At 43.5% G+C, this 27069-nt stretch overlaps 1 protein-coding gene across 3 annotated transcripts; it reads right to left on the bottom strand.

The window, feature by feature from the left end:
* Positions 1-1114: 1114 nt before the first annotated feature.
* Positions 1115-25362, bottom strand: TXNL1 (thioredoxin like 1). 3 transcript variants are annotated; one of them, XM_077936462.1, is made up of 9 exons: positions 24720-25362; positions 17340-17436; positions 14537-14710; positions 11792-11914; positions 11469-11538; positions 10516-10688; positions 9473-9577; positions 3546-3594; positions 1115-1381 (listed from the first exon to the last, which is right to left on the bottom strand). In XM_077936462.1, the coding sequence occupies exons 1-8, from the start codon at positions 24926-24928 to the stop codon at positions 3565-3567; spliced, it is 981 nt and encodes a 326-aa protein (XP_077792588.1). In that variant the 5' UTR covers positions 24929-25362; the 3' UTR covers positions 1115-1381; positions 3546-3564. The 3 variants fall into 3 exon arrangements, with proteins under 3 accessions (XP_077792588.1, XP_028603940.2, XP_028603941.2); XM_028748107.2 differs by lacking the exon at positions 3546-3594 and having other exon boundaries at positions 24720-25229; XM_028748108.2 differs by lacking the exons at positions 1115-1381; positions 3546-3594 and adding an exon at positions 3601-5077 and having other exon boundaries at positions 24720-25361.
* Positions 25363-27069: the final 1707 nt, after the last annotated feature.

The following is a 27069-nucleotide window of genomic DNA, read 5'->3' as shown; positions in this document are numbered from 1 at the left end:
TGTACCTCCAAAATCTGTTCCGGAGGGTTGGGGGAGCTTTTGGAGCAGGTGGCGGGAATGGAAAGTTGCAGAAAGAGAAAAGCAAGTGTGCTCATGCAATGTTGGTTATTGCCCTGTGCATCTTACCTCACTATGAGGCGATATAGCGGGTAGGTATGGGGCATTACTATGCAAAACGTTGCTCCAGGATTTGCTCACTTTGACATCTAGATTCAAATTTGTTACAAAGCATGAGAAACTGGAACTGTATTGGAACTCCCTTGGCCAAGGACGGTTCACAAAAAAGGAATCACCATAGAAGTTCTGAGCACTAGTGATGTTTCTGGCATGCCATCCATCTGATCTGAGGACTCCCCCCCCCCCCCCAACCCAACCCGGGCATAGAAAGAGCCACCAATACCTCTTGCTCTCATGTAGCAAAACCACACAAGGATCTCTGAATAACACCAGTCGAGAGGGACAGTAGACGTGATTTGATCTGAAGATTGCTACAAATTCAGGAAAGCCACTACAATTTATCGGCAAACAAGGAGATAGGAAACTCCTCTGAGGAAGAGGCCACAGCCAGAGAGCTTTGCATAAGCTTAAGAGATATAGGATGCTGCTGCAGCAGCAAAGCCAGTCTTTGTGTAAAACATGTTAGAGATCCTTCAGGTCTTTTTCAATGAACACGTACAGTTCAATACAAGCACCGGGACAAATGCATCTATTATTATACCTGATAAGGGTTGGCAACTGGAAACCCCTCGGCCAAATCCGTGGCCACCTAGCCTTGGAATTGCCACCTGCAGAGAAGCCCTTGTGCCAATGGGATTTGTTGCCAGGTCACCTTGGAAAGGGGTCAAAGGGGCATTGGCCCCACACCCTGAAGTCCCCTGTTTTCAAAGCAAGCTACTTTGACAGACAGTTGACAAAGATCTACGGAAGTGTGCCGAGAATTCGGACGAACCAATATGCCTCAATCGCTTGGAATAAAAACCATCTCTAAAAACAGAGACTGGGAAAATGAAGGGTTATTTAAACATTTTCGGCAAAAGATGGATATTTAAATTAGAGGAGGCCCGAGTCCAGTTTCCACCTTCAAAGTAACGCAGCAAATCTTGCACTAAACAACTTGGCAAAATTAATGGATTTTATTTACAAATTTATGACCCAAGATTACAACAGAAAACACTTTTTAGTGAAATCCTGTTATTAACAAAAATGCAGTGATTTATTTGTAATGGTATTATAGTGGAACAGACTGACAGTCTCTCTGGCTATGGTCAAGCAATTTCCCAGGAGCTAGAAATAAATGTGAAGATCCCATGTTGATTGTAAATAAGGCCCTTCCCAGCATTTTCTTCATACTTTAGTGGCTCTCTCCTTTCTTGCCTACGACCTGAGAAAAGAGAAAAGTGGAGTTAGAACTTAGGCAAATAACAAGGGGAACGGATTCCAAAGAGCAAGTCTTCTAGAGACTCCCCAACATGCATTCTAGCGCCAGTGGGAGAGGGATCTTGTAAACCAGCGACAGGGAACTTCTGGCCCTCTAGTTCTTGCTAGATTGCAACTTTCGCCACCCTTGACTGGCTGGGGCTGATGAGCCAACACCTGGAGGGCCGCCAGTTCCCAGTGCCTCTTGCAAACCAAATTTAGCCAGTAATAAAATGATCAGAGGATCAAATGGGGTAACTTTTAGTATGCACTCAGCCAATAAAGCAAGGTCTTATTCAAATACTGACTGCAATACAATCCCCACATGTTCATACCAAAGTTGAACTACCTAGGGTAGGGGGGGGGGGGCATCCAATAAACTTGCCTACTTGTGTCCACGTTCAGATGCTTACAGCTAAACCACTATCTCTAAATGTCCTATAATGTCATGGAGCCCAGAGTAGGCTGAGTAAGCTATGATGTAACGACATTGCTGTGTCGGGTCTACCTGAGCTGGTCCACCAGAAGTAAATCTGTCAAGTATGCAACACGCCCACTGCAGGGAGAGCCAACTTGTCAATATTGACTAGATTTCTGGAATGATGGGGTCTCTGTGCACTGAATTCTAAGGCAGCAGGGTGGGATCTGGGGTGAAAATGGCCGGAATAGCATACGCTGTCATTACCAGTGTGCAAACTCACAATGCACCTCCTAACTTTCACAGCATTTCCTACTGGTGGCACATACAGCGGTTTGACGCCCCAAGGCTTCCTCCTGGGAACGCAGCAGCTCAGAGAGGAACAGAATCAGTTTCTCTGCCCTTAAGCTTAAGCATACTTACAGGCAGTAAACCCTATTGAAATAATGTCGAGTTACTTCTGAGTACGCATTGTTAGGAGGTTACGCATTGGAAAGAAGTTTCACTTAAACCAGTAAGTTCTGCAAGGTCTTAGTATCACAATGCAAACTAAGCAGGCATGCCTTCCATTTGGTATGCGGTCTACCTATAAATCCATTTTCTTTTTTGTGTGGCAAGGGCAACAAAATTACATTTTAAAGCAAGTAACAGGTTTCTGTGTAAGCAAAGTACAAACCCTTGTGATTGTATCAAATGTAGTGCTAAGTTAAAGCCATTTAGAGGCATGACTTGTTCCACGGGCAAAATGTTTTGAACCAGTGAAATGCTGTTGCACAAGAGCCCTTGCACTGGAAGGGAACATAAGATACAGTCCTTGGTCATCATGCTAGTGACAAAATATATGTGGACTTTTTATTGCTGCTGACTGTTTCAGCAGATCAGGCTAAGGAAGAGAAAATAAACCGTGTTTCAGATCTATCCCATAGTAAACATTCTTGTGTTTGGTTGAGAGGGATATAGCAACTCCTTGGCAGGTGTACTGCTTATATTAATTCTACAGGTCTCACTTATCATACAGTATTTGTGCATTTAAGAAGGCATTTTCTTTCTTCTTTTTTAAAAAATAGCACACAGTTCAGATAGTTCAGACATTGATGATAAGACTCTCAAGTGCAACGTCTATAAGCCACCAGTGATATCAAGGACCTCAGCTCATGGTCAAGAGCACCCTTCCCCAAGCTGCTGCCCTCCAGATGTGGTGGACCCCAACTCCCACCAGTTCTAGTCATCAAGATGATGATGGGACGATGGCCAGGGCTGATGGAAATTATAGTCCAAAATATACGGAGGGCATCAAGCTGGGGAAGGCTGGTCAATACTATGAGGAGTCACACTTTAAGTAATGATGGCTCTACTCTTTCAAGGGGGTGGAACTTAAGGCTAGCCTACCCTTACGGGATAAGGATCGTTCTACGTAGTGACATGCAGATAATTGATTCTCAAACGCAGAGGCCAATGTAGAATTATTATCTCACAAAACAACACTGAGTGAAAAAACACGCACAACCAACCAAATTAAGATTTAATTAAGCATGTTATAAACAGGCAAACTAAATCCAAGAAAGGCGAGAGAGAAATGTTTATTCTTCGGTAGTGCTTAAAGCATTGCGCTACAGGTTTGGATTAAGCAGGTACACCCAGAAATTAGACAATTATAATGTTAGCAGAGGTGGAGCAACCATTAAAAAATAATAATTGTATGCATCTATACCATTCAGAGGGGGAAATGCTCAAATGCTCAAGTGCCCCATGTGTATTACCTGAAAAATTAAATATTTTTGATATTGACGTTTCATTAGCATATTTATAACCCCCTACTTTACACCAACGATTTCCAACCATGAGACTAATAAGATAATTCAAACACAACAGAGCAACGCCTCTTGAAATATTTCATTATTCCTGGCACACTTTTTGCTTCTTATTATCTGTGCACTTCACATAAAAATTCATTCTCCATAAGGGGCAGATTTCACTCAGGTGGGTGAACTTGAGGTCCCTTGACTGCTTTATTCGGTTAAGGATTAACTTGTACACTGGCTGTACACTCAAAAGTGGGTAGATTTATGCCCTATGCCCTAAAATCCTGCCCAATTTTGCTACAATACATTTTTTAGCCGTATACTGTCCTCATGCCACAGAGCACAATGCACTTCCAGATGACGAATGGCAGAAGAATACGGGGATGTACAATGCAGGATTCTTTCAACAAGGAAATGGGCTCACTCTTCCTCATTAGATTAAGAAGGCAACATTGATAAGGCAGCATTCACCACTGCTGTACTCTAGCCGAGATACCACCTCATTTTTCATTACTTCACTTGAATGTATCCACCACAGATAAGATCTAAATTGCTCCATCATTTTTGAAGCGGCAGTGTGAACCCTAAGATGGACCCTCCCCTTCGGTGTTCAGACAAGCTGCTGCATCGTATTTCAAAACACACGGCTGCAAAACTGGCTCTCAGCGGATTGAACCATGGGTCCAGATTACAGGGATGTTGGGCACAGGTTGCCTTGGAGGGGGCCCATGACACAAGTGACAGAGCACACGGTTAACACGTAGCATTGCCGTTTCAGTGCCTGGATCTTCTCTGTACGGTTATCTCGGAGAGCTGGTGCAAGAGCGGACAACCAACACTGGCCTAAGAAGGCCCCATGGTGATTCTGTTCAGGCAGCTTCACATAAGTTATCAGAGGGCAGCTCAACCTTGAGAGACAGAAAAACCTCATTGTGTTGAAGAGTCTTCAAGGCAAGTGCAGGAGCTGGAAAAAAATCCCTATCAGGAAAACTTTAGCTACAGGTCACCCAGACCAGAGTTGCAGTTGAGAACACAGCAGACCTCTTCGAACTCCGTTACTTACAGTGAATACAGAATGCACAGATGCATAGGTGCAAATAATGAGCTGTCAGGTGAATTTCTGAAGCATCTAATAACAGAATGAGATGGTTTTTTGGGGTGGGCGGGACAAAAACAGTGTGCAAAAGAAGATTTTTTTTTATATATTTTAAAAATGGTATATTAAAAACAAAGAGAAGTCCATGAGAAAGAGAGATTAAAAAAAAGCAAAGAGACTCAGGAAAACCGTCGCAGAGCAGGATGTGATGGTGCCCCAAGCGATGGAAAGGAGAAGGCAGATGCTAGATGAGCGGAAGGAGCAGGGGAAAAGGGGCGGTGTGAGGAAAGACCATTTAAGAAACAGAAATCTTCTGCATTTTTATTTCTTTGGGCCAGGGAAATGCTGAAAAGTAATGAAACAGAGCGTTACAACGAAGCAAAGGAAAAACCGTAGGAAGTGAACAGGAAGGGATGGAAGCGCCATGCCACAGAAAAGTTGGCTGTGTATCTCATGCGACTGCACACCCTGGATGCCCTCCAAGCTAAAGGGAGTGGCAGGAGCTCTATTGCCCCCCGCCAATATGGACTTATCTGACATTTCAAATTAGCAATGACATCTATGCAAACGAAAAAGGTCATGCCAAGCCTTACTCTGACCTAAGCAGCAAAGATTGCCCTCCCTCTCTCTGTCTTCCTGCGCACGTCTCTGCATTTTAAGCCTGCAAAGTTTGAGCAACACATGCAGCAAGCAAAGCATTCCCAGACTTCACTTAATACTAGGGTAGCAATGGAAGAACTTACAACAATAAAAACGAAACTTACAACAATAAAAATGAAAGCCCCTAGGTGTTACTTCGGGCAGTGTAATTTAACTCATACTTTCAGTTGCCTTTTAGTCTACTCTACATTCCAATTAAAGCAAGAGGGGAGAAGTTAGGACCTTAATAGATATTAGCAAGGGAAGCTATTTTGAGGGGGCAGAAGTTTGGAGAAGTTATTGAACTCACAATCCTCTATGGGGAGTGGAAATAAAGGGCTATAAAGTATAAGTTTTCCTTGCTATTCTGAATACATCTGTAAGTCGAAGTCCTTCCATTGCATTATTGATACGATAAAGCTGGTCTTGCATTTTCCAAGGTGCCCCATTCTCAAGTTGAACACAGAATGATGTGGAGAGCCAGAATATGACCCCTGGGTCTGATGTTCCCTGTCCCGACTTTTCATGCATGCCATGTAGCCAAGCTTTTGCTCTGGAACTTTGGAGGCAATTCAGATCTTCTATGTAGATGCTAAGCTATATCGTAGTGTTGCGTCTCTCTACAGCTGGAGGGGAAAATGGCAGCCTGATGGCTCTGTCTGGCCTCCAATGGCTTCTCATCTAGTCACCATTTCCAGGAGTATTCCTCAGTCGTTATTCAGCACATCCGATTCAGAGAGCTCTCTCAGCTCCTCTTCCACCATCACAGCACCAATAACGACAGATACTTCTCTGCTGGGTCTATCTTCTCAGCAATAGCATCAGGACTCCATCCTCAGAGACACAGATGCCACCACTGCTGAAGCAAGGTGAGGGGGCCACACCAGAAACACTCCAGCCAAGCTAGCTCATCCACTAAGACAAGGTTGTCTAAGAGAAACGAGTTTTCCGTGGAAGAATACTGGGCAACACTTTGCAGAATCACCCCCTTCTTTTCCAATGCACATTTAACTTAAGTCGCTAAAAAGGAATGCACCTCTTTTAAAAATCTGGATTTAGTTCCATCCCTGCCTTTAAAAACTTTGGTGTAACTTGCAAAACTTTAAATATTCAGTATTGTTTATTTAATAATGGACCATTAACACCCCAATTAATCTCAGTATGTGCACATAAAAACTACAGTTTAGCTAAGCAATATATATTATTTTTCACTACAACGATTTTGGGTGCAATCCTATACAGTACTCCCGAATTGAAATCTACAGGATGTTTTGAGTCGAAAGATATAGAATTGCATTGTCAGTGATCAGATAGATAATTCTACTGTCATAAGGACAAGGCTCTTTGCCTTTTAGGATACACAGAAGTAATACCGTATTTTTCTCTCTATTACACGCAGATTTTTTCTCCTAAAAAGGAAGGGGAAATGTCTGTGCGTGTTATGGAGCGAATGTGGGGGGGGGGGGGTCCCTGGAGCCGATTAGGGGAGCGCAGGAACAAAAATCAGCAAAAATCAACCGTGCGTTGTGTCGGAGAGGGAAACCTGAAAAGAGGAAGTGGTTGCTTTCCTGCATTCTGCCTCAGGGTCTTACTGCCCACCCTCCTCTGTTTCGTTGCTGTGTTTGCTCAAACGGAACAAAGAGCAGGCAAATCCCCTCCCCTCCAGGCAAGCAGAGGGGAAAGCAGAGGTCTTTCCTTCTAATTCCTCTCCGTGCTCCTCGCAGGCAGCCAGAAAACATGCAGGAGGAGAGAGAAAGCTGGCTTCGGTTTGTGGAAACTTTTGCCTTTCTTTCCTCCCTCCCGTAAAATCTCTCTCCTGCTTTCTTAGCCAGCTGCTTCTCTGCACACCGCTCTCTTGTCCCTTCTGTGTTTTTCCTTCACTCCCCACTTAAAATGTAGTTACAAAGCATGGATCCACATGGATCCTCAGGATCTTTGCATTGGGCCACCCCAAATTCACCATCAGATCACATAGCAGCCTGCCCCCCAAAAATCACACACCCACTGTTGCCTGGGGCTGCAATGGTGCAAAAACGTGGTTAAAAAGCATGGATCCACATGGATCCTCAGGATCTTTGCATTGGGCCACCCCAAATTCACCATCAGATCACATAGCAGCCTGCCCCCCAAAAATCACACACCCACTGTTGCCTGGGGCTGCAATGGTGCAAAAATGTAGTTACAAAGCATGGATCCACATGGATCCTCAGGATCTTTGCATTGGGCCACCCCAAATTCACCATCAGATCACATAGCAGCCTGCCCCCCAAAAATCACACACCCACTGTTGCCTGGGGCTGCGATGGTGCAAAAATGTGGTTAAAAAGCATGGATCCACATGGATCCTCAGGATCTTTGCATTGAGCTACCCCAAATTCACCATCAGATCACATGTCTGTGGCCACAGCATGAAGCACAAAAATGATACATCCACTGTTTCATTCAGAATTTTTTTCCTTGTTTTCCTCCTCTAAAAACGATGTGCGTGTTATGGTCAGGTGCGTGTTATAGAGCGAAAAATACGGTAATTTTACTAGGTGCAGGTTTTCTCTCTCTCTTGCATGGCAAGCTGCATCCAGTAAAATCTATTATTTCCACACACCTATGAAAAGTACAGGAGCCCTGCTTTCCATTGTATCTGTTCTCCTACTGGCTACCCAAAGCTCTTCTATTTCATTACTGTACTCTGTCTTACAGTACCCAGAACACATAATGCTAACAAATTTCTCCTACTTTTGCCCAGTATCTGAAAAAGCTCTTTTTATGGTCCTGACATGGAGTATAGAATATTTACTGGGCAGACAAACACGAAGACTAAAACACACCATAAACGGTTAAGAAGTTTTTGTGGGCAACGCACAGCAACTCAAGTCAACCTTGATCACTTGAGACAAATGATCAAGTTTTCTGTGCAAAGAGTTTCCTTCGCTCCGAACATGACTGCATACAAAATACCATGCACATTTGCAATATTTAAATGCACTTCTTAAGTCAGGGATTCCCCAAAATGCCCCTATCACATCTTTCCTTTCAAAAGCATCATCTAAATTGCACTATACAGAGTGGGTGTGGGGAATCTTTGGCCCGCCAGATGTTTCACAACTACAGCACTGGGCCATGCTTGCTGGGGCTGGAAGGAAATCTAGTTCAGAAGCATTTGGAAGCCCAAAGGTTCTCCACATCTGGTATAGGCTAATTAATTAACAAGGTGAGACCCACTCTCCTCTGCCTTGCAACATTGCCTTTTAGGTAGCTGACAACACTTGTTGTCAGCCCAGTATTATTTATCACATCTGTGGGTTTACAGCACAAGCTAAGAATCTGGGGGAGAAACAGACTGCTACCCTTTATAGCAGCCTCCTCAATATAGTGCCCTATAGATGTTTTGATCTATAACTCCCATCAGCCCCATGAGGCATGGCCAATGGTCAGGGCTGGTGGAAGGTCTAGTTGAAAAGATCTGGAAAACACCAGGTTAGGAAAGGCTGAGAAGCTATAGAGTACCTAAGCAGGGCATCTAAAGATCAAAGGACTAACACGATTCATAATTTCTCTTATTCCTCCACTTGTGTTGCTGGCTTTTTATACTCTCCATTGCTACTGTCCAGCAGAGCTTCTTATATTCTGCCATTACAGAATTGGAGGCAGAATAACATCATTATTATTATTATGCATGAAGACATATGTTTTTTATACAGAAAACCGGTTTTCGTATTTATCTGAACGTGGCTCCATATTCACTACTATAGAAAAGTAGACTAAGAGCCACAGTTGTCTTCTCCCTCTCCTCTTCTCTCTGGCCTCTTGGAGATAAAGCAATCAATTCTGGAAAACCCTGGCTTAAGAGGTCATTTGGCTCTGCAAACGTTTTAAAGCAACCGTGCATTCTTTGGACACTTCATAAAGGCAGAATATCCAAGACAAATTCCACTCTTCATTTTTTTTAAAGCGAAAAGGCTACATCAGTTGCAGTGGGAATGGAAGACTTTTGAAGAGTCAGAACTCACAATTTATTACAGTGATGGGGAGCTGTTCACTGTCCCTTGCAGCTTTTAAAAACTGCAATCCAGTCTCCAATTTAAAAGACAGATTTGAACATACCCGCTTAAAATCATTCATGTTTGTTGCTTGGACTGGTGTTCCAATAAATGTGAAATATGAAATTCTCGTCGTCTCTTCATTACCTTGATTGGACTGGACAAATAACTGAAATGGAAAAGATAAGTACTGAGTTACATGATGTGGAGGGATCCAATAGCCCACAAAATAGTCAACTTATTTGAAATTCAGGGAAAAGCAAAGGGAAGGGAAGATGGGACAGGGCTGACTAGTCTACCCCTTCAAGTTTGTTCATGGAAAATGTTTGGGTTGTATTAACTAAGTGATAGGATTCAAGTCCAAGGTGGAGCTTGAACCAGGCAGTTAAAGGATGTCACCACCTTCTGGCCAGAAGAGTTGAGTTACACTAAACGTAAAGGGACCCCTGACCATTAGGTTCAGTCGTGACCGACTCTGGGGTTGCGGCGCTCATCTCACTTTATTGGCCGAGGGAGCTGGCGTACAGCTTCTGGGTCATGTGGCCAGCATGACTAAGCCGCTTCTGGCGAACCAGTGCTGCATATGGAAATGTCGTTTACCTTCCCGCCGGAGTGGTACCTATTTATCTACTTGCACTTTGACGTGCTTTTGAACTTCTAGGTTGGCAGGAGCAGGGACCGAGCAATGGGAGCTCACCCCGTCACAGGGATTCAAACCGCCGACCTTCTGACCTAGGCAAGTCCTAGGCTCTGTGGTTTAATCCTCTGTGGTTTAACCACTCTGTGGTTTAATCCTCTGTGGTTTAATTTTTGCTGCTGCTTGCAAAATAGTGATTTTGTCTGCCCAGACCCATCTTCACTTTGTTCTCCTCTCTCTCAAGCTTGACAGGAGCTGGGTCTGACAAGCCTGAATATTCCAGGCTCCGATCCCTACCAGTTGCTGTATCTAAGAGGCAAGAGGGGGAAAAACATAGCTGGGCTTCACTGCATTAAAACTATGGTGGAAGTGGCAAAAGTTATTGGCGGATCTACCATGCTTTGGAGTCAGCCTTTTATAATGTCATAGGATTCTGTTAACCAGGAATGAATTCAAAGGTTTATACTCACAGTTACACTGTTAACGTTCTGAAACTTTACATAGCGGAGTTGGATAATACTGTCTTCTTTGATATCATCTGGCGTTAACTCCAGGGCCTGAGTGGGTTCGCTTCTTTCTGCCTCTTCAAAATCCATTGATCGAGGGAGGTTGATAAACACTTTTATATACTTTGGACCCTGACCTGCGATTAAAAAAAATGCCACTGACTCTTTAAAAAACCCTCAAAACATGATTTTATATACTTGACAGTATTTCAAAGTTCTTCTGTGTACAAAATTATGTAGATTCAGAAGAGACAGGCAAATTATGATGTCCAATCTGCACCCCGAGGCAAAGAACCTTCTATCAGAAGCAAGCACATCACTCGCTTAAATTTTATAACTTTACTTAGTTAGTAAGGGCTGCACCACCCTTAGCAGGCTAAAGCATTAAAGTGACTACACATAGCACAATTCCAACCTCAGCTGGGGAGCAGGTTAAATGGACTTGTCCAGACTCCATTCCTATTGCGGAGGAGTGTGTTCCTAGCCTTCTCAGGGCAGAGCTCATGCCTTCATTTCAATATACGTACCACACACAATTAAAATAGGTATAACAGAAATTAACGTTATTAGCAACCACGGTCTTCAGAACAATGATACCAAAAGGTAGCTATGCTGACATGTCACCTGACAAAAGTGACACAACACATAATTTCGTAAATGCAGATTCTTGGAAATATGCCAGCAAAACCGGAGTAGCCAGCTTGTTTTGCAAAGTTTTGCACTGCCTGGAGTGCATTTGCAGAAACTTGATGGTATGGCGGCAATGTGCTTGATGGTCAGGTCCAGACTTTAAGACTTAGGAGTAAGAGAACAGGGTCACAAGCAAGGAACCTGTGTCTTGTGCTTTGTATTTTTAAAATCAACAGCGGCTGCATGCATAGATGGCTTCTCTTGAAAGAGGAAATCTTTTTACTCACCATTATCAGGCCCTTGAAACTTCATAGAATAAAGCTTGACAGGCTGATTAAAAGCTACTGTAATAAGCAGCTGTGGAGAGAGCAAAAGGGGGAAAAAATCTAAGAGGGATCTCAAATGAATTGACCCACAACATTACTGCACATGAATGTACAATGAACTGCACATGGATTTAGAATGCTATTGTTTCCCAGATGGCCACCACCAACTTAGACCCCAGATGAAGTATTTTAAACATGCATACAATTGGGAGTACTATTCTAGCCAAAAGAACACCTTTGTCCTTTTGATAGCATAATGTAATATTCTCTGGAAGGCAATATACCTGTTCGTCACAGTCTGATTCCAGGAAGGTAGAGTCTTTACGTAAACAGTTATCAAACCCGTGTTCATCACTTTCATTAAGGCATTCACAGCCAGCTTTATTAACGAATGGCATCAAATCCATCTAGAAGTAAGAGACAGTGACAATGATCACCTGGCTGGCCTATACATTTATAAGACATTTACAGGGGATAAACATGCAAAACCAAGCGGCACTTATTTTTACATACAGATTGATCATCCCTTCTCTTCTCTTTCCTACCCACCGTTTTCTCATCCCTTATCCCAAACCTGGTGCCTGTTGGTTTCTGTTTCCCTCACTGAGCAGCTGCTGGTAGTCACAGGACTATGTTTTCATTCCACAGTCTAGATACTGTTGGATTCACACGGGAAAGGGAGATGGGATGTGACATTTACTGGTTTCCTGTTTCCTTTGTACTGCCGTTTCTTTGTTGGAGTTGCTCTCTGCTTCTCAGAGAGACAAAATGTATATTTGTATGCTCTCAGCATAGCTTAGTAATAAAGCTTAGCAATGTAGCCATACCTGCCTCATTCTTTCATTGCGGACTCTGGGTTATACTCTGCTGGGCTCAAGCCAAGATGAGCCATATCAGCTCGGAGGACCAGAGCTGAATTTAACTAACAGTGCCCTCCACATATTTTGGACGACTCCAACCATTCCTGACCATTGGCCATGCTGGCTGGGATGGGAGCTGTAACCCAAAACACCTGGTGGGCACCTGGTTGGAGAAGGCTGCTGTATGTTGTTGTTTCGTGTCATAAATTACAATGAGCGCTTTGGCAAGAAGGCAGTTTAGAAACAGGACACTTGAAATAATAAAAACAAAGATAAACACCAAAGGAGGGAAAATCTATTTACCTAATTGAAAAGACAGTCCAAGTACAGTTCTGCAATCCTTCACTTTTGTGTCCTTCAGGACAGTTTTGAAAAACTTTAGAAGCAAATGCCTCGTCGGAAGTCAAAGCTGCTACAACTGCTTATTACATTTAACTATTTGCTTAACTATTTGCATTCACACTAGACGCAATGAACACAGCGGTACAAACAACATTTGTAAATCTGAACTAGTACAAATGCAAGTGGCCTATATTCACGGGGTTATTTACAGGAAAAAGATTCAGCTGAAAAGGTAAACTGGGTAGCAGGGATTGCGTCTATTTAGCTGTGAATTTAAAGTACTTAACATCTCAAAAGAGATGCATTCTTGCATTTAACATAATTCTAGGTTAGCACATACAGTTTCCCAGCAAAGGCTAATGGATTGCATTTGCTAATTTGGAAAACAAACCATCACAGCACTGCAGCAGCTGGGTGTGCTTTTGTTGAGCTACTGAACTATTAGCTGCGCTGGCACTTGGCTGAAATATTAAACACTGTACTCTGTCAGGGGTTGTATTAATATTTTGGGCAGGATACAAAAGCTGACCCCTTTTAAGAGGAATATTATATCAAATGATGCTCAGACACTGTCATGAAGATGACAGCTCCAGTTGAGTGTTTTGTCACATTAAGGTTCTCATTTACATGTACGTGTCACTCCAGCTGTCAGACAAGCCCTGATTTGCAACATTCAGGAGCCCCAAGGTAAAACCTCAAAAAGGAAAGATGGTTAAAAAAAAAAAAATCTGCTGAGATCTATTTTCTCTTTTAAGTAAAGGCAAAAAACTTGAAGGTAGCATTTGACACAAAGAGGATTAGAAATTCTGGTCTCAAGACTTCAAGATCTGGACTAAAAGTTTTTAAAACTCCCCTCCACTCCACTGCTTAGTGTAGGATCCTGCCCCAATTAAACAGCTGCGCATGATTTAAGACATTTTGGCTGATCCCAATAGCTTTGTGGACTTGCTATGGATTTGGTATTTTCCCCCCTTCACTGACCACTTTTTGCTTTTCCTGTGCCTTGGGGAAAACTGTTCCCAGCTCTTCAGGGCAGAATCCATAACCAGGAGGATGTGGGGTTGTTTTTTTTTAAAACCACCTGAAAGGGGATTTGTATTTTGAGGGTTATGTGCTCCCTAGACACCAAGCAACATTACACATTTTAGTACCCCTTTTTGAACATTTTCCAGGTCTTCAATAACCTGTTCGGCTACCGGAACTGTATGCAGTTCTGCATACGCACCATATGTTCATATAAAAGTATTATGTTATCACCAGTTTTATTTTCAATCCTCTTCCTAATAATCCCCAACATAAAATTTCCCCTTTCCACAGCTGCTAGACAAGAGGCCTGTTGTGAGCACCAGCTATAAAGACTTTGCATGTGCAGTAAGAGCAGTAACAGAAAGCTCAGTGTGTTTGTGTTTGAGTGTGTGTGTGTGTGTGTGTGAGAGAGAGAGAGAGAGAGAGAGAGAGAGAGAGAGAAGGGGTGGAGGGATGGAGAAAGAGAAATTCAAAATTCTATAATCTGGGCCAGGATTCAAAAAGTACTCTTAACTTTCAAATGCATCAATACATTCTGTATCTCTCCCTCCCTCCTGATGCAACAGAGGCTGCCTTGATGGAGGTGAAGTTCTAACTTTCAAAGGCATTATTTAAGGGGAGGAGGAGAGCAAGGAGGGAGTGCAGTGGAAAGGGGACCCTCAGAAGTCCCAGATCATGCAAAGAGCTTTTGCACCTCCATGGAAGCTCCATCCTGATCCTCTGGATCCTTTCGAATGCAAACATTTTAATACTGCGCAGATAATAATCCACTAGAATAGTATCCAGATAAAATATACATACATATCCTTTTGGAATATCGGCATCCTCATTATTTCCAGGATCATTTTCTAGGTGCTGTTTGATTTTCTCTTCCAATCCAGCAGCGTCGGCACCTTGATACTGGTCGATGCGCACTTTGCTCCGGAAGAAAAGAAACGTTGGGGTTGCCGATATATTATTGGTTGCAGCTGTTCCCTAGCATTTGAGAAGTCAACAGTTAGCAATGTGTAGCAAGATTTTAGTATTTAATGAACAAAAGAGTAGCAATCATCCCAGGTCATCCACATAATCGTCAGCAGCATGTTTGCTGCCTACATGCAAAAATAGTGCTAACTGGAAATACAATTTTCTATGTTGTTCCCCAACAGAGAAAAAGGTGTTCATGATTACATTTTAATACAGGTGTATCTCTACTTATGAACACGATCCATTTCAGGGTGCAACTCGGACCCCAAAAAGTCCCTAAGTAGAGCACCGCAACTGCGTGTGTGCGATAGAGCGCTTTTGCGCATGTGTGAAGCATGCAGATCGCTTCTGCGCATGGTAAACACTTCCGGGTTTGCTGCGTTCGTAACCTGAAAAGCCACAACGTGAAGCAAACGTAACACGAGGTATGACTGTACTTTTGGTAGCATGTGCTAAAGGCTACCATAAAATGAAGCTTCTTGTGGCATGTATGTAAAAGATATTGGTACATTTGCTCAGTTCAGATGCCATACTGAACTGCATTTAAGAAAGCATGATTTTGCAAACTACAGTTTGATGAGACGTCTGGAATGACAAACTCTGCTTATGACCATTGCCCCACTTCTAGAGGTGGCTGCACCATAAGGATGGGAGTGATTGCATGAATCTGAGCATGGAGAAAGTAACACAGAAGAGCAGCTAAAACATTGTTTGCCTGTTATATATTATTTGTAAGCTCAAGCCATCGTTAGGCATGGTGCCTGAATTGAGCCACTGGGCTGGTTCAGACATAATGATCTCAATTTAATAATCCCTGTTTGGAACAATGAAGATGATGTGCAAGGGAGGAGCAAAGGGAAACACTAATTCTTAATAAGCTATAATTTATTAACCCATGTAGTTTACATCTGAACTGGCCAAGTGTCAAATTTTGCAGCAGTTTTGAGAGCACTGTGAAAAAGTTGACAAGCAGGAGTCACATATCCACTGTTGAAAGACAAAGAAGACACTTAAAAGCTCTCTGAATGTCTTCCCCTTACAAAAGTGAAGCACATTATGATCCCATTACTATCTCTCCATGCACTTTTAGATGTGGCCAGGATCCCTATGTATGTAATCTTGTTTTTGCACAAGATGAGATACAGGCTAAAGCCTTAGCCAAGGACTATTAGAGCCAGCTTTCTCCTGCACAACAAGGGAAAGAACACTGTACTGCCACATTCTTTTTAAAAATTTTGCTTCAAAGACCACTCACAAGTTTCTTCAGACTCTGTACACTAAGTTAAAACCACCCGAGATTAAACTGCACCAAATGATATTCTCCAAAGTTTTATAACTATACTGAGAATAAGGATAAGGATATGTACCCAAGATACTGTTAGTTCATAAAAGAGCGAATGAACAACAGCTTTTTAACGGCTTAAATTTAATAATGTAAGCCTTACGGTACAACTTGCATTGTTAAATGCCAACAATACTTCTGCATAATTAAAAAGCCTTTTATTGGATGAATTTAACGTCTATACCAGAAAGAACAAACCAAATATGTTCCAAGTAGCCAAATTATACAACACTAGGAAACCAGAATTTGACATTAAATACTACCAGGCTTCAAGTTAATAGCTGAAAAATGTAGCATTGCTTGCAGAGGGTTGAAGCGGAGTCACTCAAAAGGCCAGCTGAATTGAACCTTTCTATCAACTGCAGTCACACATCATAAAATGTCACGTCAGCAGAACTTTCTATTCTAACCCTCGTAATATTGATTATTTAAGATTTGTGTCGGACTCTAAAAAAATCTGAATTGGGAGAGGCAGCACAAGCTTGAATCCTGGCAATATGGAGGCACTGTGGGTAAGTAGTTTTTGTGCCTGAGAAATCGGTCAATTGCCTGCCCTGGGTGGGGTTGCACTCCCCCTGAAGGAGCAGCTTCGCAGTTTGAGGGTCCCTTCTGGATCCAGCTCTGTCAACTCTGTATTACAAAAGTTTTTTCTGATTAATATCTGGTTGGCGTTTTATGCCACCTTCTCTGCATCTCAGTGGAGAAATCAAGAGAGTTAGGAGAAAGGCCCAAACGTTCATTGTATCTGGCCAATATTTGATTCAGACACTGGTATAGGCAAACTGGTAGACTACAGATAAATGTAACCACAGCATTCAAATAAAAAAACAAAATTTAAATGACCCAATTTACCATGGGATCATTGCATCCATCACATGACAGCTTGCTTGTTTTGAACCACCGACTTAAAATGGTTATCATGGCTAGATCTGTCTACAGTTGAATGTACCTCCACCCACAGCAGAAAACTTAAACTCTACCAACATACAACTCAAATTCTTGCCAATAATAACATGAGAAGTAGTAGATTTATAAAACTTAACCCTTACACATTTACATGGCATTCTGCTCCTGATAAATGCCAATCTTGCCTTTTACAGGACAATCTACAGCCTATTCCTCCTCTGAGGTAGGTGTGCCCACTGATTGCCAACAGGCTTCTAGAAAAAAATGTTTTAAATATTTATTTTATTTCTGGACTGCATTTATATCCCACATACCAAAAAAATACACCTGTAAGAGTTAAATCTTGTTCACTGACACATGCTCATGCACACAAACACAAACACTACTCACCTGGCATTGATGCACATCAACTTCTAAAAATGTCGCTTGGGGATATTTATTGCTCAGAGCGTTGAAAGCAGGGGCTATCCTTAAACATGGGCCACATCTGTCAGGGGGAAGAAAAGGACAACACACATCAGCACGTCCACTTAGATAACTGCAGCCCCCTTGGGATTCACATGGTAAAGTAGGCTAAAGCTAAGGATAACAGAGATTGTGCGGCTGGTACTAAGAACACCAACCCTCACACTGCCATCTCTTCTTCCTCCCAGTAGTATGAAGTGAGATCCATCAAGCTCTGCTGAAGGAAAGTGGGGTGTAAAATAAACCACCATTATGCACCTGGCCTTCTCTCCCATTTTCTTTGGCTGCTGATAGCAGCATTGTAAGTTTCATTGCCACCCTAAGTCACAACGTGTGTTTTAGCTTGCTAGATGCTACAGGGAAGGAGATTAGGGCTGGGAGATACCTGGTTTTCAAGTCTGTGATATATCACCAGCTAAACATCGCGATATACTGATATATTACAACATGTGAAATAAGGATGGAGCTATGTAGAGGCATTGGCTGGCTTCACAGTTTTCCCCACATTGTGATTTTTGCATAGCATACACACACACACACACACACACACACACACACACACACACACACACCATGATTTGTGCTATATTGCCAAGTCAAAAATTATGAAACCGATACCACGATATGGACTATTGCTATATCGCCCAGCCCTAGAGGAGATGCAGGGCTTCTGCTTTTGGCACTGGCTGCATGTAATCTCCAAAACATCTAGCTTCAGACCAAGGAGATTGATATCCGACACTTTTTCAAGTCAACTTGACTACATCATCGTTTCTCAGCAAAATGCATAATGAAAGCATACAGGTTAGCCTATGTAAAGCAAAATCCTTTTCTACTCAATTGCAATCCCACAGCGATCGCCCTTTCGTAGAAAACAGTCTCGAAGCTTGGCATTAGAAACACATCTCATAATTTGTGTACTCCACAGTGCTCAGGGACTATAGGTAACAAGAAAACCATGAGAACTTAATGGTTCTCATAAAGAATACTCCCCAAGCTGTAAGTAAACATCCAGCTTTCTCGTGATGTAATAATTCTTGCTTATTAAAATATATTGCTCTCTGGAGAGTACAACACAGCACCTTTTGCTTCATTCCAAGACTTACAAAAGCAAGCATAGGAAAGGAGTTGTGACAATTTGCATCTTCTCTCTCACACACTCCACATACGAATATTTCTGTGGCCCACTCTGCACGCACACTAACACCAACACAGCATCTCTGATTTATGATTATTAAATATTTCTCTCCATGTTGGGTTCACATTTCCAGTGTCAAGGAGCCACAGATTTTGGCTCCACTTAACTGAGCAATCCATTATTTGTGAATGGCACCAATTCCCTCCCTCTCCTCCCAAAGTCATTCGATTTGCACAGAGAATTCAGCGGGAGGGAAGAGTGGATAGCTCATCTTCCGCCCTGCTTCAGAGGAAAGCAGAAAGAGTGTGAAAGACTTGTATTGCTTCTGGTCTCCCCAGACCCTAATCAATACGTTGATAACTCAAGAGTAAGGGAAATTATTTTTATGCTGGCAGCTGCCAAGGTGCGGGATCCATACACACCATTCCAATATTTTATGTTGCTATTTCACATTCCTGAATACAAACAACTGTGCAGAGCCATGCACCTGGCTTAAAAAAAGAAAAATTGTGATTTCCCCCTCCCCTGAAGTCAGCAAAGAAATATGACTATCTTCTAATCTATCCATTACAAGGAGGGAGAAAGGTAAAAGTAGTGCAAGAAAAACATCACGGGCAGCTTCAATAATTAGCCAAGAACACAATTTTCTTTGTTTATTGCTTAATCAACTTTGAATCTTCTCTTCATCTCTTCACCCAGTATAGTTACAGACTATGTAAAAATACAGCAATAGTAAAAATACATAGTCATAACGTTAAAAATGAAACCATCCATCAACAAAGCATCTCAGCAAAAGGCACAATTACACTGACCTTGAAATACCTCAGTCTGTCCCAAAGGCCTCTTATCAAACTGACTGGCATGGGAAGAGAATTCTATGGAAAACACAGCTTGAGCAAAATATGTTCTCCCATCAGCAGAAAAAGCAATACAGCACCATCACTTCTCATTGCTCCCCCGCCTTTCATTCCTTATTTACAATGACTTTCTCTCTGCTCAAGTATCCAAACCATTATTTGGGAAAGGGGCAATTTGGTTACAACTAGCACTTACGTCTGTGTTTAAAGCTTATTGCTAGCAGCATTAGAGAATTTCAATTACCCCAAACTACTAGGTCTCTCTACTATACAGACCTCTGTAGGTCAGGATAATAAGCTTAGTCATTTTCAGAATGTTTGTCAACAGTTTCTCTGCCAGTGGATGACACCAATGATGTCCTACTGATTTTCCACTGTAAAAGCTGACTGCAGAGAAAATGACTTTGCTACAGAAAATTACCAATCACAACAGTTCAATACTGCAATAGGGCATAACCAAAGAGACAGCTCTGAAAACTTCACATCAGTTAATAAGGGGATTTAGGACAAATTCTCTATCTTTACAGGGCTTGATCACAATTCTGGCTTCTACCTCTAGACCTTATTGTAGGCAAGGCAGAAGTATTCTGTGAGCTGGCACTTATTTACATAGTGGAATCAGGAAGGACAGAACTATACTGATTAAAATGGAAATCTATTCCTGTAGTCACAACAGAATGGGTCCCAGTGAAAAACAAGATAGCATATTTCAGTGGAGGGTTAGACATCTGACAAAAAAACAAAAGTTAGCTGAAGGCAACTCTGCATTGGGAAATTTTAAATGTCTGATGTTTTACAATTTCTTGTGTGCTGTAAGCCACCTAGAGTGGCTGGGGAAACCCAACCAGACAGGCAGGGTATAAATAATAAATTGTTGTTGTTGTTGTTATTTGACCAGACAATCACCATCGAATAATGGCCAAGTACTTTAATACAGTTAACCATTACGAAGGCCAAGGTATTATGATGTAGCTAACATAAGCAACTGTCAAGAGATACAAAAGTTCATTTTGGATCTTGTTGACGACCCCAAGGGATAGCCTCCATGAGAAATCATCAAAAATTGTCACACAAGACACCATGGCTATGGTAGGGAGAAAGGGCAATCCTTCCTCCATACCTTCACTATCAGAGGATATGATGATTCAGCGAAGGAAGCTGGGTACCACCATCTTCTTGGCTCCTTACAAAATCTGACTGTGGCCCAATATCGTCAAATAGCAGGTGACCATTTCACTAGTAGCTCTATCCTATTTTCATTTAAAAACTGATTAGAAGCCAACAGATACCTCCAATAATTTCAAGATGAAATGTGGGGCAACAAAATAATGTGGGGCAATCAAAATCTAGTGAATATAAAAAAGTACCAGCACGAGGCAAATTCAGACCCTAGCTACCAGTTTAGCCATCCTTTCAGTCCACCTTACCAATTTTTAAAACTGAAATAATTAGCTCTCTCACATGGCCAATAATGCTCAGCTAACCAGTACTATTGCTGGTTAGCTTGTTCTCATGAAACATTGCAAAAGCTGGTACCAAATGAGTTCTGATCTGGTTCAATCCCGGTTAAAATTAGGTGCAAGCACGTGGCACCGTACAACTTTCCAAAACGTATTACAGGGCTACTGTCCGGCTCTTTAGCTGTTCAGAAATACATCCAGTACCAGTGTCAGTAGACATACTAGTTGTGATATTATTTCTTCAGGTCCTACTGAAGTTGCCCCACCCTGACTGATCCACCCAGTACTACCTGCTATTCCCTTCTGCCTGTTACACAGACTGCCAGCATATGAACAAACATTAAATGAATAGCTAGAAATCTGCAACCCAACAGTTGGTTGGCTGGTTTAAATAAATAAGTGAAGCTTTCTCTAACTCACACACATCAATGCTGATTGGCTCTAGTTGCAACAATAGCAGAAACCACAACTGCCCAAATTGTCATGACAAGGTCTAGAGTGGGCCTAGCAAACCAATTGCCCATATGCTCCTTCCTTGTAAAGCACAGTAGATCCCACTTCTGTTGATGGGTCTCAGGTGATGTTTTGTTTCAGGTCCTTTAAAAGGTAAAGGTAAAGGGACCCCTGACTGTTGGGTCCAGTCATAGTCAACTCTGGGGTTTCGGCGCTCACCACGCTTTACTGGCCGTGGGAGCCGGCGTACAGCTTCTGGGTCATGTGGCCAGCATGACTAAGCTGCTTCTGGCGAACCAGAGCAGCACACGGAAACGCCGTTTACCTTCCCGCCAGAGCGGTACCTATTTATCTACTTGCACTTTATGCTTTCGGAGCGTATCCTGTTGTGGGGATTCGAACTGCTGACCTTCTGAACGGCAAGCACTAGGCTCTGTGGTTTAACCCACAGCGCCACCCGCGTTCTTTACAGTGCCTTTATTCAACATTCTTTTTTTCCTCAGGACCATACTTGTTTGAGCTCCCTTTTCACTTAGTTTTCCCATGTCAAATAACATTTCCCAGACTACCCTGTGTGAGGTTATAATCCCAACCAAACTGCCAACTTTGGACTGTGTACTCTTCTATACCATCACACCAACTTAATGATTCAGATCTATTCAAGTGTCCTATTTCTAATCGCCAAACTGTACTTTAGCAACTGGGAACTCCTACAAACACACATGGTCCTCCTCTACCCTTGTGCATATATACTCCTTATTTCTCCACTTTGGAAGTTAGTGATAACTATGGTTTACCATGATGCATACTGCAATTTTCTCTCAAACCAGAGTATGAATCCAGGATTTCACCTTCAGAATATCTCCTACTAACTGCAAAAGGAGCATTCTTTTCCAAAGCAGGAAGTACAGCAATTAGTCACAGGATATCACTGAAACCCAAATTAGGGTGTGGGTTTAGTTCCCAGAGAAAGACGAAGTTGTAGTAACAAATCTGGGGAATGATGATGACTCTACAGAGAAACAACAGCTCAGGCTATAACTCTGAAGCAGAGCCCAGCAGATGTAAAGATATCACTTTGTGAATATCCTGTCACCCAAAAGCACTGTTTAGCCCTCCCTCTTGCAGGCTTAAGCAAACCAGAAGGTCTTTTTAAAAATTCTGCCAAGTCTTTGTACTGATACTATTGCTGGACCCCTAGATTGTTTTGTCTGCTTTATTATGTTTGTTCAATGGCTGCATTTTTATTGCTATAGGGCTTGCCCTAAAAGGCAGAGTAAATAAAACAATGACAGTGCATGCCATTTCAACTATGTGCTTATTGGGGTAGGCAGCTTTGAAAACCTGTTCCTTCTCCCTTCATCCCCAACTGCTCCCTATCTGGGTCATGCCACAAAACTTTGGTTTTGCACAGGAAATCACATGCTGCTTACTTGTTGTCACACAACTTGGCTGTGATGCTGGCAAGCTTCCTACACATGCATGTGCTTGCAACACATGAGCTAACAGTAACTACGTAAAGGCAGGCTGCACACTGTTCCTAACAGAAATTCTGTAATGTGTGAAGTAGCCCTGAAAAGGGTTCAAGTTGTGAGGACTATCCCACAGAACTCTCACCAGTTGACACTGGCATTCTGAACACCATATTCAATAGGGCTCCTTCCTGCTTCTGAACCTGATGCTTCATTATGTTCTTTTAGAAAGTGAATTAAAAATTAAAGAAGTGTGATAATTGGCGAGACTAGTGAAATCAGACCCACACAAAAATCAGAATATATCGATGGCTTCTTGTTCACTTCAGATCTTGTCAGGAAAGCAGGCAAGAGAGAACTGTTCGCCCAATATATGGTCAACAGGAGAACTAGCAATGAACTTGTTTGCAGTGAGACTTCTGGAAATAAAATGAATTACTGGACTGAACATGCACTGAAAGGCACTTTGAGCCTTAATGTTAAAACTATGTTATGCCGCTCCCAGCCACTATTTCGCACTTAGCTCCAGTTGGTGCACCTCCAGGGTCTAGTCACAAAACCAAACAGCGCAGACAACAACCCTGAAGTACATCTGCCCCTACCTCAAGATCTATTCTCACCGTTTGTAATGGACAATATGCTTTCTCTACCGCCACACCCTCCTGCTGCAACTTTGTGACCCACTTACCTACGAGTAAGTCCCACTGACCTGAATAGGCCTTACTTATATGATTGTGTGCTTAGGGAAAAAAATCATTTGCTATGCAAAGAAAAAGGAACCATATACAGTATATAAAGGTAAAGGTAAAGGTACCCCTGCCCGTACGGGCCAGTCTTGACAGACTCTAGGGTTGTGCGCCCATCTCACTCAAGAGGCCGGGGGCCAGCGCTGTCCGGAGACACTTCCGGGTCACGTGGCCAGCGTGACATCGCTGCTCTGGCGAGCCAGAGCCGCACACAGAAACGCCGTTTACCTTCCCGCTTGTAAGCGGTCCCTATTTATCTACTTGCACCCGGGGGTGCTTTCGAACTGCTAGGTTGGCAGGCGCTAGGACCGAACGACGGGAGCGCACCCCGCCACAGGGATTCGAACCGCCGACCTTTCGATCGGCAAGCCCTAGGCGCTGAGGCTTTTACCCACAGCGCCACCTGCGTCCCATTTATACAGTATATAGCCTCAGACAATTTTGCTTCAGATCCCAGGGGGGAGGCATGTTAGCTGCCCAAGTCACTTAATTCATTACAACTGGTTAACATATTTGCCTTTTAAATAATATGAATGAGCAAGCTTAGAAAGCCAAATTAATTGTTATTTATTTCAGTGTTTTAACTTTTGCATGTTGTTAAAAATAATTCCCTGGGTTTTAGCGTCTTATCTTTCTTGTAAACTGGCTTTGAAATTTTGTTTTTCAATCAAGCTGTGTATACATACCTTACGAAACAAGTAAATCAATTACACGCCTACACATTTATTTGTATGCCTCCATCAAACTATGCTCAAGGCGGCTTAAAACGAATAAAATACATAGCAACAACGTAGCAAAAGTAGCCAGAAACAAAAAAGTATGTTGTTGTTTTTTAAAATGCGAAACCGAACCGAGTAATTTCCTACAGGAATCGCAGGGAAACCTAAAATAAAGCTACAGAAAGCCAGCAGCAGCAACAACACCCCCCCCCCCCAAAATCCAAATAACATCCCATAAACAGGCACAACCTCGGAGCGATACAGCTCTGCGTTAAACTAAACCCTGAATGTGGTCATACAATGGGGATAACGCCTTTCCCGTCCTCGGGGACCTTTGTGAGGGGCCGAGGGGGAGGGGAGGATGAGGAGAGCCCCCTTTCCTTCAGAGAGGGAGCCGTACACGTGTGTGTCCGCTCGTGTGAACGCGCGAAGGGTCCCCGAAGGGGCCCTGCCTACTCACCCCCTCATGGTGAACTTGGCCACGACTAGCCGGGAGCCGGCGGCGCTGAGCTCGCTCTGGAAGTCCGCGTCGTTGGCGATCACCTTCACCCCGACCATCCTGGCGGCGGCGGCGGCGGCAGCAACACGCCCGGTAAGTGCAAAGTCACCGCGGGAAGAAAAGGAGCGCGGGCGGGGCGGGGCGAGAGGCTGGCCGGCCGCGCCCAGCATGCACCGCTCCCGCGCAGGCGCACACGGCCCCGGCCATCCCTTTCTTCCGCCTTCCTCCTCCTCTCAGGCACCCTCGGCTGAGAGTTCATCCAGGTTCACGCGCCTAGGGAGAGGGGAGGGGTCGGCGGCTCACACTTCCGGTTGAAAGACTTAACCAACGGGCGAAAGCTGCCATTGGTCGCGAGTCTCTGTTGGGCGCTCTAGGCGATGTCTCGATGCTGAACTCCACATCCACCCTTAAGGCTCCGGTCACGAATCCCTGTTGGGCGCTCTAGGCTTCGGCGACTCTATGGTGTAAACCTTCCCCCCTCTCTCTCCCCTCCCCCCTTACAAACGCACACGACGCTGCTTCGTCTTTTGCACTGGGGATAACAAAAAAAGTTCGGGTTTGCGCCGGTAGTAGTGCTTGCGGCGGTGGGTGACTTTTGTTGTGGTTCCACCGCTATGGGTTTACCCGCTTGACTCCGCCGGCGACATCTTGGAGAAGGGCAAAGTGCGACCTCCGGCTTCGGGGAGGAGCGCTATTGGTTGGCAAGCCTTGCCGTTTCAGCTTGGTGACCTTTGCGGGCGGAAGTGATTGGCTCTTCAGGGAAGCCGTCATAGTTCAGGGCTCGCGGAAGTGGGGGAAGCATGGGCGGTTGCATTGGTTCCGGTTCTGTGCATACCCGGCACCCTCCTGTTATGTACTGAGCTGAATAGGATCCAGAATAAAGCAGTATGATTGGTCCGCAGGAGCCACCCAATCCAGCTCCAGGTGGAAGTGAATCCGCAACCTGATTGGCCTACAGGAGAATCCCGGAATTAGCCAATCACGTGCGGCCCATTGTGTAAATAATGTATATAATGCAGATATTTTGGGGGAACATTCATTTCTTGCTACTATGAGCTGAATAAAGAGCATGAAATCCACACTTGACTCCGAGTATATTTCACCTCCCATCCCAAAAATTATGAACTAGAATCGTATAATTTGCAGAGTTGGAAGGGTAATCCAGTCCAACTGCCTACAGTGTAGGGATAGGCTGCTGGCCAAATCGGGGGTTTTATGGATCTAACTGATTCACTAGCATAGCCCTGCAGAGTTGTGTGTTGTTGTGCGACTTTTTTTTTTTTTAAATCTTTGCTTCTTGAGGTCATCCAAAGTAAATGCACATAGGGTTGCAATGACACCAAGGTCCCACTGAAATCTATGGGCCAAGGCGGTTGTAATTGACTTAAGCGCCATTCATTCCGGTGAGCCACCCACTCCCGCCGAACATTTGGGGGCTTAGGAGTGCGACCACCTCAAAAACTTCTGCAGACAGTAGAGAAAGCGTGACCTCCCTATAGCATCACGAACACAAATCATTATGAACGCAGAATAAAGTGGAACACCTGGAGGGGCCACAAACCTATGCATCACTTAGATGTCCTACTGAACTTGAACAGAGCTGATTACCACTTAACTGCAGTCCTGTATTTCAGGTCTTTCTCACTCTCACACACTGCCAAGTTAGGGATCCTCTCCAAATACATGTATTTGAAAGGATGTGTGAAATGTCCTGTATTTAAGGTCTGGGTAGCCAAGCACAGACAAGATTTAAAAATTCATGTGTATGTGTGTCTGCATGCATGTGTGTGTCTGTGCATGGGCATAGCCGGGGGGGGGGCAGGTAGCTGCAGCTCTCCCCCACCAAACAATAATAATAATAAAAAATACATAGCAAATGGAGGTTCTGCCCTCCCCCTCCCCCAACAAAAGGCCTGCCCCTTCCTAACAAAAATCCTGGCTATGCCCAAGTGTGTGAGAGAGGAATTCCACAGGGGCTGTCCTGTTAATCTACAATAGATTGTAATGAATTGCTTTGAAGTCACTTCAGCACCAGATGGGAAAAAAGTGCCCCCCCAACTGTCCCGCCCTGTCCTGTATTTTGCCTGAACTGCCATCCCTCTGTTGGGAGACAATGGATGAGTGCGCCTTTGGGGGTGAAGTAAGTGACTTCCTTGGGGCGCAACCCTGTGTGCATGGAGGTCCTGGGCTGGCCAGACAAGTTGCTTGGCCTCGCTGCTGTGATCCACAGGAAGTAACCAAACAAACCCCTGTGTTGCAAAGAGAACGTCAGCAATGTCCAGGCAACATGACCATGTACATACGCAATAGA

Source organism: Podarcis muralis, chromosome 11, assembly GCF_964188315.1.
Source record: "Podarcis muralis chromosome 11, rPodMur119.hap1.1, whole genome shotgun sequence".
Lineage (NCBI taxonomy): Eukaryota > Metazoa > Chordata > Lepidosauria > Squamata > Lacertidae > Podarcis > Podarcis muralis.
This window is presented reverse-complemented; position numbering and strand designations above follow the sequence as displayed.

Bases quoted from the DNA above. Each gene is read 5' to 3' on its own strand.
- TXNL1 (XM_077936462.1), bottom strand. From the start codon at position 24,928: ATGCTGGGCGCGGCCGGCCAGCCTCTCGCCCCGCCCCGCCCGCGCTCC. The intron at 9,578-10,515 runs GTGAGTATAAAC...TTTCCATTTCAG, and splicing joins AGAACGTTAACAGTGTAACT to TTATTTGTCCAGTCCAATCA. The intron at 3,595-9,472 runs GTATGTTCAAAT...TTAATTTTTCAG, and splicing joins ACATGAATGATTTTAAGCGG to GTAATACACATGGGGCACTT.